Raw genomic sequence first — 14648 nt, forward strand, 5'->3', positions numbered from 1 at the left:
AATAATGCAACCACTATGCTGTTCGTAATAGCTTATCTGCGTTCCTAGTTTTTTACTCATTATTAAACCTACTCCTGCATTATCCCCATCTAATTTCGTATGTATAACCTTGTATTCACCTGACCAGGAGTTCTGTTCCTCCTGCCAGCGAACTTCACTAATTGCCACTATATCTAACTTTAACCTATTCATTTCCGTTTTTAAATTTTCTAACCTACCTGCACGATAAAGGGATCTGACATTCCACGCTCCGATCCGTAGAACGCCAGTTTTGTTTCTCCCGATGACGACGTTGTCCTGTTTAGTCCCCGCCCGGAGATCCGAATGAGGGACGATTTTACCTCCGGAATATTTTAGCCAAGCGGATGCTATCATCTGTAGAGCTGCACGCCATCGGGAAAAATTACGGCTGTAGTTTCCCCTTGCTTTCAGCCGTTCGCAGTACGAGCAAAAGCGAGGCAGTTTTGTTTGATTTACAAGGCCAGATCAGTTAATCATCCAGACTGTTGCCCCTGTAGCTGCTGAAAAGGCTGCTGCCCCTCTTCAGGAACCACACGTTTGTCTGGCCTCTCAACAGAAACTCCTCTGTTGTGTTGTATGTAATGTGTAGGCGTACAACGACCAGTAGATGGCACTCCTAAACGCTTCTTGGCGCATAAGCTGAGTTGTCAGTGTAAGTGTAGTGCCAGCACTGCATGACGTAAGCGGGACGTATTCCCCTCACAGTGCCTCACTGCACCTCATCCGCCAGTGTCCAACGGACTGGGAGTCGACGGGCGGAGCTTGCTTCCTCCATTCCCTGCAACCTCTTAGAATTCGTTCACCTCCTTGTGACATCAAGTACCTCGGATTTTGAAGTCTTAAAAGATATCTCGTTATCGTTGGAAGTGGAGTCACAAAACTCCTCCTTCCTTGTCGTGATACCGTTGTGCATATTAATAGCAAATTACGAACGATTATGCTTATCAGCCCCCCTCCCCCCCATGAACCATGGACCTTGCCGTTGGTGGGGAGGCTTGCGTGCCTCAGCGATAAAGATGGCCGTACCGTAGGTGCAGCCACAACGGTGGGGTATGTGTTGAGAGTCCAGATAAACGTGTGGTTCCTGAAGAGGGGCAGCAGCCTTTTCAGTAGTTGCAGGGGCAACAGTCTGGATGATTGACTGATCTGGCCCTGTAACACTAACCAAAACGGCCTTGCTGTTGTGGTACTGCGAACGGCTGAAAGCAAGGGGAAACTACAGCCGTAATTTTTCCCGAGGGCATGCAGCTTTACTGTATGATTAAATGATGGTGGCGTCCTCTTGGGTAAAATATTCCTGTGGTAAAATAGTCCCCCATTCGGATCTTCGGGCGGGGACTACTCAAGAGGACGTCGTTATCGGGAAAAAGCAAACTGGCGTTCTACGGATCGGAGCGTGGAATGTCAGATCCCTTAATCGGGCAGGTAGGTTAGAAAATTTAAAAAGGGAAATGGATAAGTTAAAGTTAGATATAGTGGGAATTAGTGAAGTTCGGTGGCAGGAGGAACAAGACTTTTGGTCAGGTGAATACAGGGTTATAAATACAAAATCAAATAGGGGCAATGCAGGAGTAGGTTTAATAATGGGTAAAAAAGTAGGAGTGCGGGTAAGCTACTACAAACAGCATAGTGAACGTGAAACGTCCCCTTAGAAAAATTTATACATAACTGTCGTTAAACTGACACACAATATTTTTTTAGCGCAACGCAATCTGACTTTCAGTAATCCCTACAAAAGAATGGCCTTAACTAACATTAACCTATACCTTTCATGAATCACTTACCTCACAAAAATCTTCGTTACTCGAACTACTGCAATACAACGAGCGCCACTACTGCCAGCTAAATAAAAGATTCAAACTACGGAAGGCACTAACTACTGATAGCCATAGTTAGCAAATGAAAGATTTTAATAGAGAACAAACGATGTATTTACCTTAATAGTCATAATATATATAGCAGTTCATGACATCCATTCTTACAAATGTACTTTTTGTGATGGACACACCTCCAGATTATCTATCCTCAAAAATCCGCCATCTGACTTCCCCACATCCACCACTGCTGGCGGCTCACCTCCAACTGCGCAACGCTACGCGCTGTTAACATCCAGCTGTCCAACACTACAATAGCGAATATTACAACAATGCCACCCAGCCACAGACTACACACAGCACAGCCAGTGATTTTCATACAGACCGCTACGTGGCGTAACCAATATAAAAACCTAAACAGCCTACTTACAAACGCATTATTGAGGCCAAAATAGACACGAAGCCCACGCCTATTACAATAGTACAAGTTTATATGCCAACTAGCTCTGCAGATGATGGAGAAATTGATGAAATGTATGATGAGATAAAAGAAATTATTCAGGTAGTGAAGGGAGACGAAAATTTAATAGTCATAAATGACTGGAATTCGACTGTAGGAAAAGGAAGAGAAGGAAACGTAGTAGGTGAATATGGATTGGGGCTAAGAAATGAAAGAGGAAGCCGTCTGGTAGAATTTTGCACGGAGCATAACTTAATCATAGCTAACACTTGGTTCAAGAATCATGAAAGAAGGTTATATACGTGGAAGAACCCTGGAGATACTAGAAGGCTTCAGATAGATTATATAATGGTAAGACAGAGATTTAGCAACGAGGTTTAAAATTGTAAGACATTTCCAGGGGCAGATGTGGACTCTGAACACATTCTAATGGTTATGAACTGTAGATTAAAACTGAAGAAACTGCAAAAAGCTGGGAATTTAAGGAGATGGGACCTGGATAAACTGACTAAACCAGAGGTTGTACAGAGTTTTAGGGAGAGCATAAGGGAACAATTGACAGAAATGGGGGAAAGAAGTACAGTAGAAGAAGAATGGGTAGCGCTGAGGGATGAAGTAGTGAAGGCAGCAGAGGATAAAGTAGGTAAAAAGACGAGGGCTAGTAGAAATCCTTGGGTAACAGAAGAGATAGTGAATTTAATACAAACGTCTCAAAAATGAGATCGACAGGAAGTCCAAAATGGCTAAGCAGGGATGGCTAGGGGACAAGTGTAAGGATGTAGAGGCTTATCTCGCGAGGGGTAAGATAGATACTGCCTACAGGAAAATTGAAGAGACCTTTGGAGGAAAGAGAACCACTTGCATGAATATCAAGAGCTCATATGGAAACCCAGTTCTAAGCAAAGAAGGGAAAGCAGAAAGGTGGAAGGAATATAGAGGGTCTATGCAGGGGCGATGTTCTTGAGGACAATATTATGGAAATGGAAGAAGATGTAGATGAAGATGAAATGGGAGATATGATACTGCGTGAAGAGTTTGACAGAGCACTGAAAGACCTGAGTCGAAACAAGGCCCCAGGAGTAGACAACATTCCATTAGAACTACTGACGGCCTTGGGAGAGCCAGTCCTGACAAAACTCTACCATCTGTTGAGCAAGATGCATGAGACAGGCGAAATACCCTCAGACTTCAAGAAGAATATAATCATTCCAATCTCAAAGAAAGCAGGCGTTGACAGATGTGAAAATTACCGAACTATCAGTTTAATAAGTCACAGATGCAAAATACTATTGCGAATTCTTTACAGACGAATGGAAAAACTGGTAGAAGATCAGTTTGGATTCCGTAGAAATGTTGGAACACGTGAGGTAATACTGACCCTATGACTTATCTTAGAAGAAAGATTAAGGAAAGGCAAACCGACGTTTCTAGCATTAGTAGACTTAGAGAAAGCTTTTGACAATGTCGACTGCACTACTCTCTTTCAAATTCTGAAGGTGGCAGGGGTAAAATACAGGGAGCTAAAGGATATTTACAATTTGTCAGAAAGCAGATGGCAGTTATAAGAGTCGAGGGACATGAAAGGGAAGCATTGGTTGGGAAGGGAGTGAGACAGGGTTGTAGCCTCTCCCCGATGCTATTCAAAAATGGTTCAAATGGCTCTGAGCACTATGGGACTTAACGGCCATCAGTCCCCTAGAACTTAGAACTACTTAAACCTAACTAACCTACGGACATCACACACATCCATGCCCGAGGCAGGATTCGAACCTGCGACCGTAGCGCCGATGCTATTCAATCTGTATATTGAGCAAGCAGTAAAAGATACAAAATAAAAGTTCGGAGTAGGTATTAAAATCCATGGAGAAGAAATAAAAACTTTGAGGTTCGACGATGACATTGTAATTCTGTCAGAGACAGCAAAGGACTTGGAAGAGCAGTTGAACGGAATGGACAGTGTCTTGAAAGGAGGGTATAAGATGAACATGAACAAAAGCAAAATGAGGATAGTGGAATGTAGTCGAATTAAGGTGGGTGATGCTGAGGGAATTAGATTAGGAAATGAGACACTTAAAGTAGTAAAGGAAATTTTGCTATTTGGGGAGCAAAATAACTGATGATGGGCGAAGTAGAGAGGATATAAAATGTAGACTGGCAATGGCAGGGAAAGCGTTTCTGAAGAAGAGAAATTTGTTAACATCGAGTATTGATTTAAGTGTCAGGAAGTCGTTTCTGAAAGTATTTGTATGGAGTGTAGCCATGTACGGAAATGAAACATGGACGATAAATAGTTTAGACAAGAGGAGAATAGAAGCTTTCGAAATGTGGTGCTACAGAAGAATGCTGAAGATTAGATGTGTAGATCACATAACTAATGAGGAGGTATTGAATAGAATTGGGGAGAAGAGAAGTTTGTGGCACAACTTGACCAGAAGAAGGGATCGGTTGGTAGGACATGTTCTGAGGCATCAAGGGATCACCAATTTAGTACTGGAGGGCAGCGTGGAGGGTAAAAATCGTAGAGGGAGACCAAGAGCTGAATACACTAAGCAGATTCAAAAGGATGTACGTTGCAGTAGGTACTGGGAGATGAAGAAGCTTGCACAGGATAGAGTAGCATGGAGAGCTGCATCAAACCAGTCTCAGGACTCAAGACCTCAATAGCAACAACAACAACATGCTTATCGGCATTTATCTACATCTACTTCTATTCTCTCCAAGCCATCTTGCTGCATATGGTGTGGCACATGGTACGTCTCGTGACACCACTACATTTTCCTCTGGCATTTCCATTCGCGAATACTTCCCAAAATCCGAGACTGTCTATGAGCCTCCATGTTAGCTCGAATGCCCCTAATTTCACATCGTACATAATTCACTAGCTTCCTGATCCTTCTTGAAACGTACGCCTTCGGATTTTTAAAAGGTAATTTCTCTGTGCTGCACAACGAATTTTTTACAATATATGCCACGGAGCTTCGATCATCTCCAGGCCGCTCTCGCTGTTAGTCAACGAAATTGCGGCCAGATGCGCCGCATGCGTTTGAATCCGTATATTTATATATCTTCTACTTATAAGGGTCTCAAACTAACGAGCAATGTGAATATGTTGCACGCTAGATCTCCCGTGAGTGAATTAAAATTCGTCAAGATTCTTCCAATGTATGGGCTTGGTCATACCGGTTTAGATCGCTCTGTATAGTTAGTCTAAGATGCACTGATGAGCCAAAACATTATGACCACCTGCTTAATAGCTTGTCTGACCGTCCTTGGAACAAAATTCATCACTGATTCTGCGTATCAGGCATCCGACATTTTGTTGGTAGGTTTGTGGACGAATGTGGTATTAGATTTACACGCACAGGTCATGTAATTCACGTAAATAACTGGCCGGTAATTTGCGTATGCGGCAATAGCGTCATATAGTGCCTCAGATGGGTCTCGTAGGATTTACATCAGGCCAATCTGGTCGCCGAGACATCAATGCGAGTTAAATATAATGCTCCTAAAACCACTGTAGCACGGTTCTGGCTCTGAGACATGGTCATTTACGCTGCTGAGAGACAACATCGCCGTCGAGGAAGATGTCAACCGTGAAGGGATGTAGGTGGTTCGCAGCTGTCAGCGGATCTTCGATTACTATCACAGGTCCCACGTAAGCGCAGTAGAATGTCTCCCGCAGTATAATGCTCCTCCCATCAGCCTGTGTCCGTGGCGTGCTGTACGTTTCGAGTCGCCATTCACCTCGATGACGGTGTTTGTGGAGACGACCAGAGACCTAGAGCAGCAAAAATGTGAATCACCCGAATTGCCAACATGTCTCCATTGGTCGACGGTCGACTCTCGATGGACCTATGTCCACTGCAGGCTTTGCGCCGTAAAAATTGCCTTTGTCAAAGTCGCTTATCTCAATTAATTTCCCCACTTGCACTCCATATGTTCGCCAGGGTGATCCTCCGTCCGTCTCTGCTCCACTTACGTACACTACTGGCCATTAAAATTGCTACACCACGAAGATGACGTGCTACAGACGCGAAATTTAACCGGCAGGAATAAGATGCTGTGATATGCAAATGATTAGCTTTTCAGAGCATTCACACAAGGTTGGCGCTGGTGGCGACACCTACAACGTCCTGACATTAGGAAAGTTCCCAACCGATTTCTCATACACAAACAGCAGTTGACCGGCGTATCCTGGTGAAACGTTGTTGTGATGCCTCGTGTAAGGAGGAGAAATGCGTACCATCACGTTTCCGACTTTGATAAAGGTCGGATTGTAGCCTATCGCGATTGCGGTTTATCGTATCGCGACATTGCCGCTCGCGTTGGTCGAGATCCAATGACTGTTGGCAGAATATGGAATCGGTGAGTTCAGGAGGGTAATATGGAACGCCGTGCTGGATCCTAACGGCCTCGTATCACTAGCAGTCGAGATGACAGGCATCTTATCCGCATGGCTGTAAGGGATCGTGCAGCCACGTCTCGATCCCTGAATCAACAGATGGGGACGTTTTTAAGACAACAACCATCTGCACGAACAGTTCGACGACGTTTGCAGCAGCATGGACTATCAGCTCGGAGACCATGGCTGCGATTACCCTTGACGCTGCGTCGCAGACAGGAGTACCTGCGATGGTGTACTGAACGACGAACCTGGGTGCACGAATGGCAAAGCGTCATTTTTTCGGATGACTCCAGGTTCTGTTTACAGCATCATGATGGTCGCATCCGTGTTTGGAGACTTCGCGGTGAACGCACATTGGAAGTGTGTATTCGTCATCGCCAGTGTGGCGTGATGGTATGGGCTGCCATTGGTTACACGTCTCGGTCACCTCTTGTTCGCATTGACGGCGCTTTGAACAGTGGACGTTACATTTCAGATGTGTTACGACCCGTGGCTCTACCCTTCATTCGATCCCTTCGAAACCCTACACTTCAGCAGGATAATGCACGACCGCAGGTTGAAGGTCCTGTACGGGCCTTTCTGGATACAGAAAATGTTCGGCTGCTGCCCTGGCCAGCACATTCTCCAGATCTCTCACCAATTGAAAACGTCTGGTCAATGGTGGCCGAGCAACTGGCTCGTCACAATACGCCAGTCACTACTCTTGATGAACTGTGGTATCGTGTTGAAGCTGCATGGACAGCTGTATCTGTAGACTTGATCGAAGCTCTTTTTGACTCAATGCCCAGGCGTATCAAGGCCGTTATTACGGCCATAGGTGGTTGTTCTGGGTACTGATTTCTCAGGATCTGTGCACCAAAATTGCGTGAAAATGTAATCACATGTCAGTTCTAGTATAATACATTTGTCCAATAAATACCCGTTGATCATCTGCATTTCTTCTTGGTGTAGCAATTTTAATGGCCAGTAGTGTACTTTCGTTATCGCGTCAGGTGCTCGCAACGCCACCTGGCGGCGTCCAACGTGGCGGTGGGCAGTGGTCATAATGTTTTGAACTGTCAGTGTGTTTTACTCTTGTTACTGCTTCCATTGTTTTATTGGCATCTGTGTAATCGAATAAGTATCGGTTTTTCCGCCCGTTTATGCACAATACCTGTTTTCTATTGGGTCAATTGCCACCTTTACCACAAGTAGATTTTCTTCAGTTCTTTATGCATTTATTTACAGTTTTACGTTGCTGTGACTTCGCTATCTATAAAGCAACATCTGTGAACAGCTTCAGAGGTCCTTTAACGTCATACATTTAACCATTTACTACATGTAAGTATAGCTGAATTTGTGAGAAGGTAGGAAATGAAGGAAATGGGACCTGAATAAATTGAAAGCCCATAGATCGAGATTTTCAAAAGGAGCACTGAATGATAAGGGGAAAAGAATATAGTAGAAAACGAATGGGTACCTTTGAGATATGAAGTAGTGAAGGCTGCACAGGATCAAATAAGTGAAAGACAAGGCTAGAAGAAATTCTTGGACATCAAAGGATATACTGAATTTAATTGATGAAAGGAGAAAATAAAAACGCAATAAATGAAGCAGGCGGAAGGGAATAGTAGCATCTAAAAGTGAGTTTGACGGGAAGTACAAAACGGCTAAGCAGGAGTAGCTGGGAGACAAATGAAGGGATACACCTTGTATAACAAGGGAAAGTACAAGTAGATACCGCCCATTGTCAAATTAAAGAGGCCTTTGGAGAAAAGAGAAGCAGCTGTATGAATATACGCTAAGCAAAGAAGGGAAGGCTGAAAGGTGGAAGGAATACATAGAGAGGCCGTACAAGGGAAATGAATTTGAAGGCAGCTTTATGGACAGGGAAGAGGAAGTAGATGACGACGAGACGGAAGATATCATACTGCGACAAGAATTTGAAAGACCAAACTTAGAAGGTAGCTTAAGAAAAAGTAAACTTATGTTTATAGCATTTGTATGTTAGGATAAAGCTTATGACCATGTTGACTGGAATACACTCTTCAAATTTCTGAAGTTATCAGGGTTAAAATAGGGTTAGCAAATGATTGTATAGCACTTTTATGTACACTGGGCAAGCATTGAAGCAAAGTGAGGAGGAAATTGGATAAGGAAGAACTTTGTGGTTTGCTGCGACATTGTAACTGTGTGAGAGGTAGCAAAAGGACTCGGAAGTGCAGTTGAACGGAATAAACAGTGTATTTAAAGAAGGATGAAAGAGGAACATTAGTAAAAGCAAAACAAGGGTAATGGAATGTAGTCGAAATTAATCAGGCAACGCTGTGGGTATTAGATTTGAAACGAGACAATAAAAGTAGAAGATGAATTTTGCTATTTGTGCAGTAAAATAATTTATGATTACCGAAGTAGAGAAAATATAAAATGTAGAATGCGAATGGGAAAAAAAGTGTTCTGAAGAAGATAAATATGTCAACATCGAATATGTTAGGAATTCTTTTTTGAAGGCATTTGTGTGGAATGTATCCATGTGCAGAAATGAGACTTGGACGATGAACAGTTCAGACAAGAAGACAAAGAAGCTTTTGAATTGTGGTGTTACAAAAGAGTGCTAAAGATTAGGTGGGTAAATCGCGTAACTAATCAGAAGGAACTGAACAGAACTGAGGAGCAAAGAAATTTGTGGCACAACTTGCCTAAAAGCAGGGATCGGTTGATAGGACACATTCTGAAACATAAGGGGATTGTCAATTTAATGTTGAAGGAAAGTGTGGGAGGACCCAAATTACAGAGGGAGACCAACAGATGAGTACAGTAAGCAAGTTCAAATGAATGCGGTTTGCAGTAGATGAAGAGGGTCCGCATCTCGTGGTCGTGCGGTAGCGTTCTCGCTTCCCACGCCCGGGTTCCCGGGATCGATTCCCGGCGGGGTCAGGGATTTTCTCTGCCTCGTGATGGCTGGGTGTTGTGTGCTGTCCGTAGGTTAGTTAGGTTTAAGTAGTTCTAAGTTCTAGGGGACTGATGACCATAGATGTTAAGTCCCATAGTGCTCAGAGCCATTTGAACCATTTTTAGATGAAGAGGCTTGCACGAGACAGAGTAGCCTGGAGTGCTGCATCACACCAGTCTTAGGACAGAAGACCTCAACAACAACAACAACAACAACAAGAACAATTACTACACTTACGGACATGAAGATTAAGGTTTTCCGTGTTTTTCCCAGATTACTTAGTCCAAACGGCGGATGCCGGAAAGGTACCTTTGAAAACGACAGTGCCGATTTCGTTTGCAGTTCTTTCATAATCCGGTCTTTTTCTCGATCTCTAATGACGCTAAGTTCTAAGTACCAATAACAGTAACACTCCTAATACAATAACGCCTGACATCAATTTCAATCATTTATGGGATTCTTACTCTGGGGTTGCAGTTAGTTTTGGTCAAAAATAGCTCATGTAGTCCGGTTTATACGTTTCATAGGCAGCATCTTATTGCCTATAGCTTCCAATAACGTGATCCTCCTTCAAGCTTCAACTTTAGATTATGGCACTTAAAACTCGTCTTGTCGGAAACGCTTTGACAAACTGAAAACACCAGTTCCTGCAAGATACCATCTCAACTTTATATGTATGTACAAATTTTCTGCGGTAAACAGCCTACTTCTTTCTTAGCAGATTACTTGTTACATCCTTCCTTGTCGCCATATTTCTCTTTTCACTGATGGTAAGACTAACTTGCCCCAAAAGATTCCCATGGCTGTACTTACCATAAGGACTGGTGACGTTGATGAGGCGGCCCTTGGACTTCTTGAGGAGCGGCAGGAATGCCTTGGAGACCCTTATGGCGCCCATCGTGTTTACGTCCAGCACCTTCTGGAATTTCTCCAGAGGCGTGATATCAACTTCGCCGCAGTCGCCGATTCCTGCGTTGTTTACCACCGCCCATAACTCTAGAATAAGAACGAAAGTATAGCTTACCTTCAGAACGCATGTTTTGTCTGATAGAGATATACAGGATGGTCCATTGATAGTGACCGGACCAAATATCTCACGAAATAAGCATCAAACGAAAAAACTACAAAGAACGAAACTCGTCTAGCTTGAAGGGGAAAACCAGATGATGCTATGGTTGGTCCGATAGTGGCGCTGCCATAGGTCAAACGGATATCAACTGCGTTTTTTTAAAAATACGAACCCCCATTTTTTATTAAATATTCGTTTTAGCTGCTGTCGCGGCTAATCCGCACATCAGTAGCAGACAAATTGCGCGAGAATCGGAAATCTCAAAAACGTCGGTGTTGAGAATGCTACATCAACATCGATTGCACCCGTACCATATTTCTGTGCACCAGGAATTGCATGGCGACGACTTTGAACGTCGTGTACAGGTCTGCCACTGGGCACAAGAGAAATTAGGGGACGATGACAGATTTTTTGCACGCGTTCTATTTAGCGACGAAGCGTCACTCACCAACAGCTATAACGTAAACCGGCGTAATATGCACTATTGGGCAACGGAAAATCTACGATGGCCGCGACAAGTGGAACACAGCGACCTTGGCGGGTTAATGTATGGTGCGACTTTATGGGAGGAAGGATAATAGGTCCCCATTTTATCGATGGCAATCTAAATGGCGCAATGTATGCTGATTTCCTACGTAATGTTCTACCGATGTTACTACAAGGCGTTTCACTGCATGACAGAATGGCGATGTACTTTCAACATGATGGATGTCCGGCACACAGCTCGCGTGCGGTTGAAGCGGTATTGAATAGCATATTTCATGATAGGTGGATTGGTCGTCGAAGCACCATACCATGGCCCGCACGTTTACCGGAACTGACGTCCCCGGATTTCTTTCTGTGGGGAAAGTTGAAGGATATTTGCTATCGTGATCCACCGACAACGCCTGACAACATGCGTCAGCGCATTGTCAACACATGTGCGAACATTACGGAAGGCGAACTACTCGCTGTTGAGAGGAATGTCGTTACACGTATTGCCAAATGCATTGAGGTTGACGGACATCATTTTGAGCATTTATTGCATTAATGTGGCATTTACAGGTAATCACGCTGTAACAGCATGAGTTCTCAGAAATGATAAGTTCACAAAGGTACATGTATCACATTGGAACAATCGAAATAAAATGTTCAAACGTAGCTACGTTCTGTATTTTAATTTTAAAAACCTACCTGATACCAACTGTTCGTCTAAAGTTGTGAGCCACATGTTTGTGACTATAACAGCGCCATCTATCACAAAGCGAAAAAGTGGTCCAACTAAAACATTCAAATTTCTTTACGTACTACACCGATATGTAATAAAAAATGGGGGTTCCTATTTTAAAAAAACGCAGTTGATATCCGTTTGACCTTGGCAGAGCCATCTAGCGGGCCACTCATAGCGCCATCTGGTTTCCCCCTTAAAGCTAGACAAGTTTCGTTCTTGGTAGTTTTTTCGTTTGACGCTTATTACGTGAGATATTTAGCCCGGTCACGATCAATGGACCACCATGTAGTTGTTCTGTATCAAAACTAGTTATGTTGTGAAAGGTTTTCCTGTCCAGTTGGTTTTCACCAACTGTGAATGTAAGCATGCTCCAGCGTATTACCCAACCCGCACTTGTGAGGAGGTAATACTGCAAGTCGAAAGATTATGACGTGTTTTATTATTATTTTGTTGATCCAAACTGATTTAGACAACAAAATTAATCTTTTCATCATGTTGCTCCCTTTCCTGAACTCTTTCTCTTCCTCATCAACTTAACAATCATATCTCGACAGAAGATCTACAAATATATCAACAACTTTCGCTCTCTCGTCGCGAACAAGGCCCTGGTGTCTTTCCCCTCGATAATACCACACTCGTAATAGAACCCAATCGTAATAGCCCACAGTACCGTTACCGCATATCAACCACTTCGTTACGGAAGATACTGACCTACTCTTGATTAATGCTGTAGAGCCTGGGAAAGTTACATGGTCAGATTAAGGGACGATACCGAAGAAAATGAAAGCTACTTTTTTAGAATTGTAACATCTTGGTTCAGTCAGCATGTTACGGAAATGCTCAGTGAGATTACAGGGAAATATAGGTAATTGCGATATTATTTTGACCATCTGAGATCGGTATTGACAGTTTACACGATACACTGAAGAGGACTGCACAACTTTAAAAAATATTGACGCTTGTTGAATGTATGCTGGAATATATTGTACGTTGTATGGATGCTATTATGCAATACATATCAGTTCCTGCTGAGACCAAGAGAAATTCAATTAACTTCGAATGCATTTCCGCAAATAACTGAAAAAAAGTGTAAGTACACATGTGTATGAAAGCACATGTGATGCTTCGAGGAAATGAATTTCCTGATTGATCAGGAAACGCGAGTTATCTCATCGTCCACAACAGCAGGGGAAAATAAAGATCATTATAAGTTTACAATGAGCGTCGTCGTTTTTTTTCGTTTCCAACAGTAGGTACAGTTCAGAAATACATAGAAAAGACCAGATGTGCGCGATAAATTATACAGTTTAATTGGTAACTGTTGTGTTTTACGAATCTGTACTGCTTTGAAAGCGTACCTGAGCCATTGAAATATTCAGTGAGAGCTTCTCGGACTTGCTTTCGCTCGTTCTGCGTGTTTTACTTTTGTTTTACAAAACAAACGGCATAGTTGCAGTAAACACCGACTTCATCGAGCGCCATATTTGCTATGAAAGCTGAGTCCTAACTGGCGTGTGCTAGAGATGAATATTGGCCAATAAAATTATGCTGTTCTTGACCTCGCATTTTCGGGCAATATATTATTGTGTTAATGGAACTGAGCGTGTGAGGCCTGGTTAGGTGTTTGCTACTGTCATAGAATGGGATTTTTTGGATTTTATTCTTTTTCCCCTCAGAATAAATGAAGATGGAGGGTTAACCCTCCGAAAGCGGTAGAAAATATTTAAGTTCATTGTGGCAAAAGTGGAATTTCATTTACTGTTTTTTAAAAGTATGTACTATGTGCAAGAAACTGCTCGAAATTCTGAAATACCTGCGCCAGTTGTATCCGAGAGCGCCGCTTCGACAAAGACCACGGCGTCAGCCACCTGCTGGTCTGAGGTGACATCTAGCGGCAGCACGCGCAACCTGGAAGAGCAGTCTGCGGCACCCCCAGCCCGTCCAGACGGCGTGCCAGTTCGAGCCCGAAGCCAGAGTCGCATCCTGCGTAGCACCATAAGGCTAGAAAATGTGCCACTCCTCAGAGCCAATACTTTCAGTAAGACACACCAAATCTAGTTTTCTGAGACGATATTTATCACAAACAGTGTATTCCTGTCTAAATATGGTTCCTTCAACTCACAAACCTATGTACCTTCAAATGCCTGTACTCTCGTGCTCCATCTCTCACATCACTTTATTTTACCACTGTTGACATGCCCTTCAAGCATAGCAAAACTACATCGCATTGTTACTTCCTTGAAGTATAGAGCTTATGTGGCTTCAGCACTTGCTCTCATCCCTATTGTAACCGTACAGACGATCCTGTTTCATTATTGACTTACCCTTTACTCATCTGCCTCTTGGATCTACCGCCGCTGATTTGAAGAACATCCATCGTTCTAGAAGCAGCGAGAGTTCTGTAGCACTGTTCTGTATCGTCCATACCGTTCTGTTCCGTTGGTTAGCCTCTGTAGTGACATCATTTCCAGTTCGATAGCCGAAGCTACTATTCTGTACACTATTGAGGCCTTTTAACGATCGGTCCACCTGCTGATTATTTGTCTACTGTACCAAGAGGCGGTGACGTATCGGTAAGACCATTCGTTTGGTTCGATGTATTTTGGTTATGAAGATAATATGTTATTTTAGAAGCACTGAGTGATTTTTATTTTGGATTTAGTGATTAGGTTTTACTGAAGAATCACTGCGAAGCATCCAAGTGGAAAGTGAATCCATGAATGTTATTTCACACGCA

The 14648-nt window shown here is 43.2% G+C and overlaps 1 protein-coding gene across 1 annotated transcript in view; it reads right to left on the reverse strand.

The window, feature by feature from the left end:
- The window catches only part of LOC124802886 (estradiol 17-beta-dehydrogenase 2-like), a 72793-nt gene extending 58430 nt beyond the window's left edge, over positions 1–14363 (reverse strand). Inside the window, exons 1-3 of the mRNA XM_047263937.1 lie at positions 14236–14363; positions 13725–13894; positions 10446–10628 (exon numbers count right to left, since the gene is read on the reverse strand). Coding sequence (XP_047119893.1) covers positions 10446–10628; positions 13725–13894; positions 14236–14336 — 454 coding nt within the window. The 5' untranslated portion in view covers positions 14337–14363. The remainder of the gene's footprint in view (positions 1–10445; positions 10629–13724; positions 13895–14235) is intronic.
- Between the last annotated feature and the right edge of the window lie 285 nt (positions 14364–14648).

This window comes from Schistocerca piceifrons, chromosome 1, assembly GCF_021461385.2.
Source record: "Schistocerca piceifrons isolate TAMUIC-IGC-003096 chromosome 1, iqSchPice1.1, whole genome shotgun sequence".
NCBI classification, from domain to species: domain Eukaryota; kingdom Metazoa; phylum Arthropoda; class Insecta; order Orthoptera; family Acrididae; genus Schistocerca; species Schistocerca piceifrons.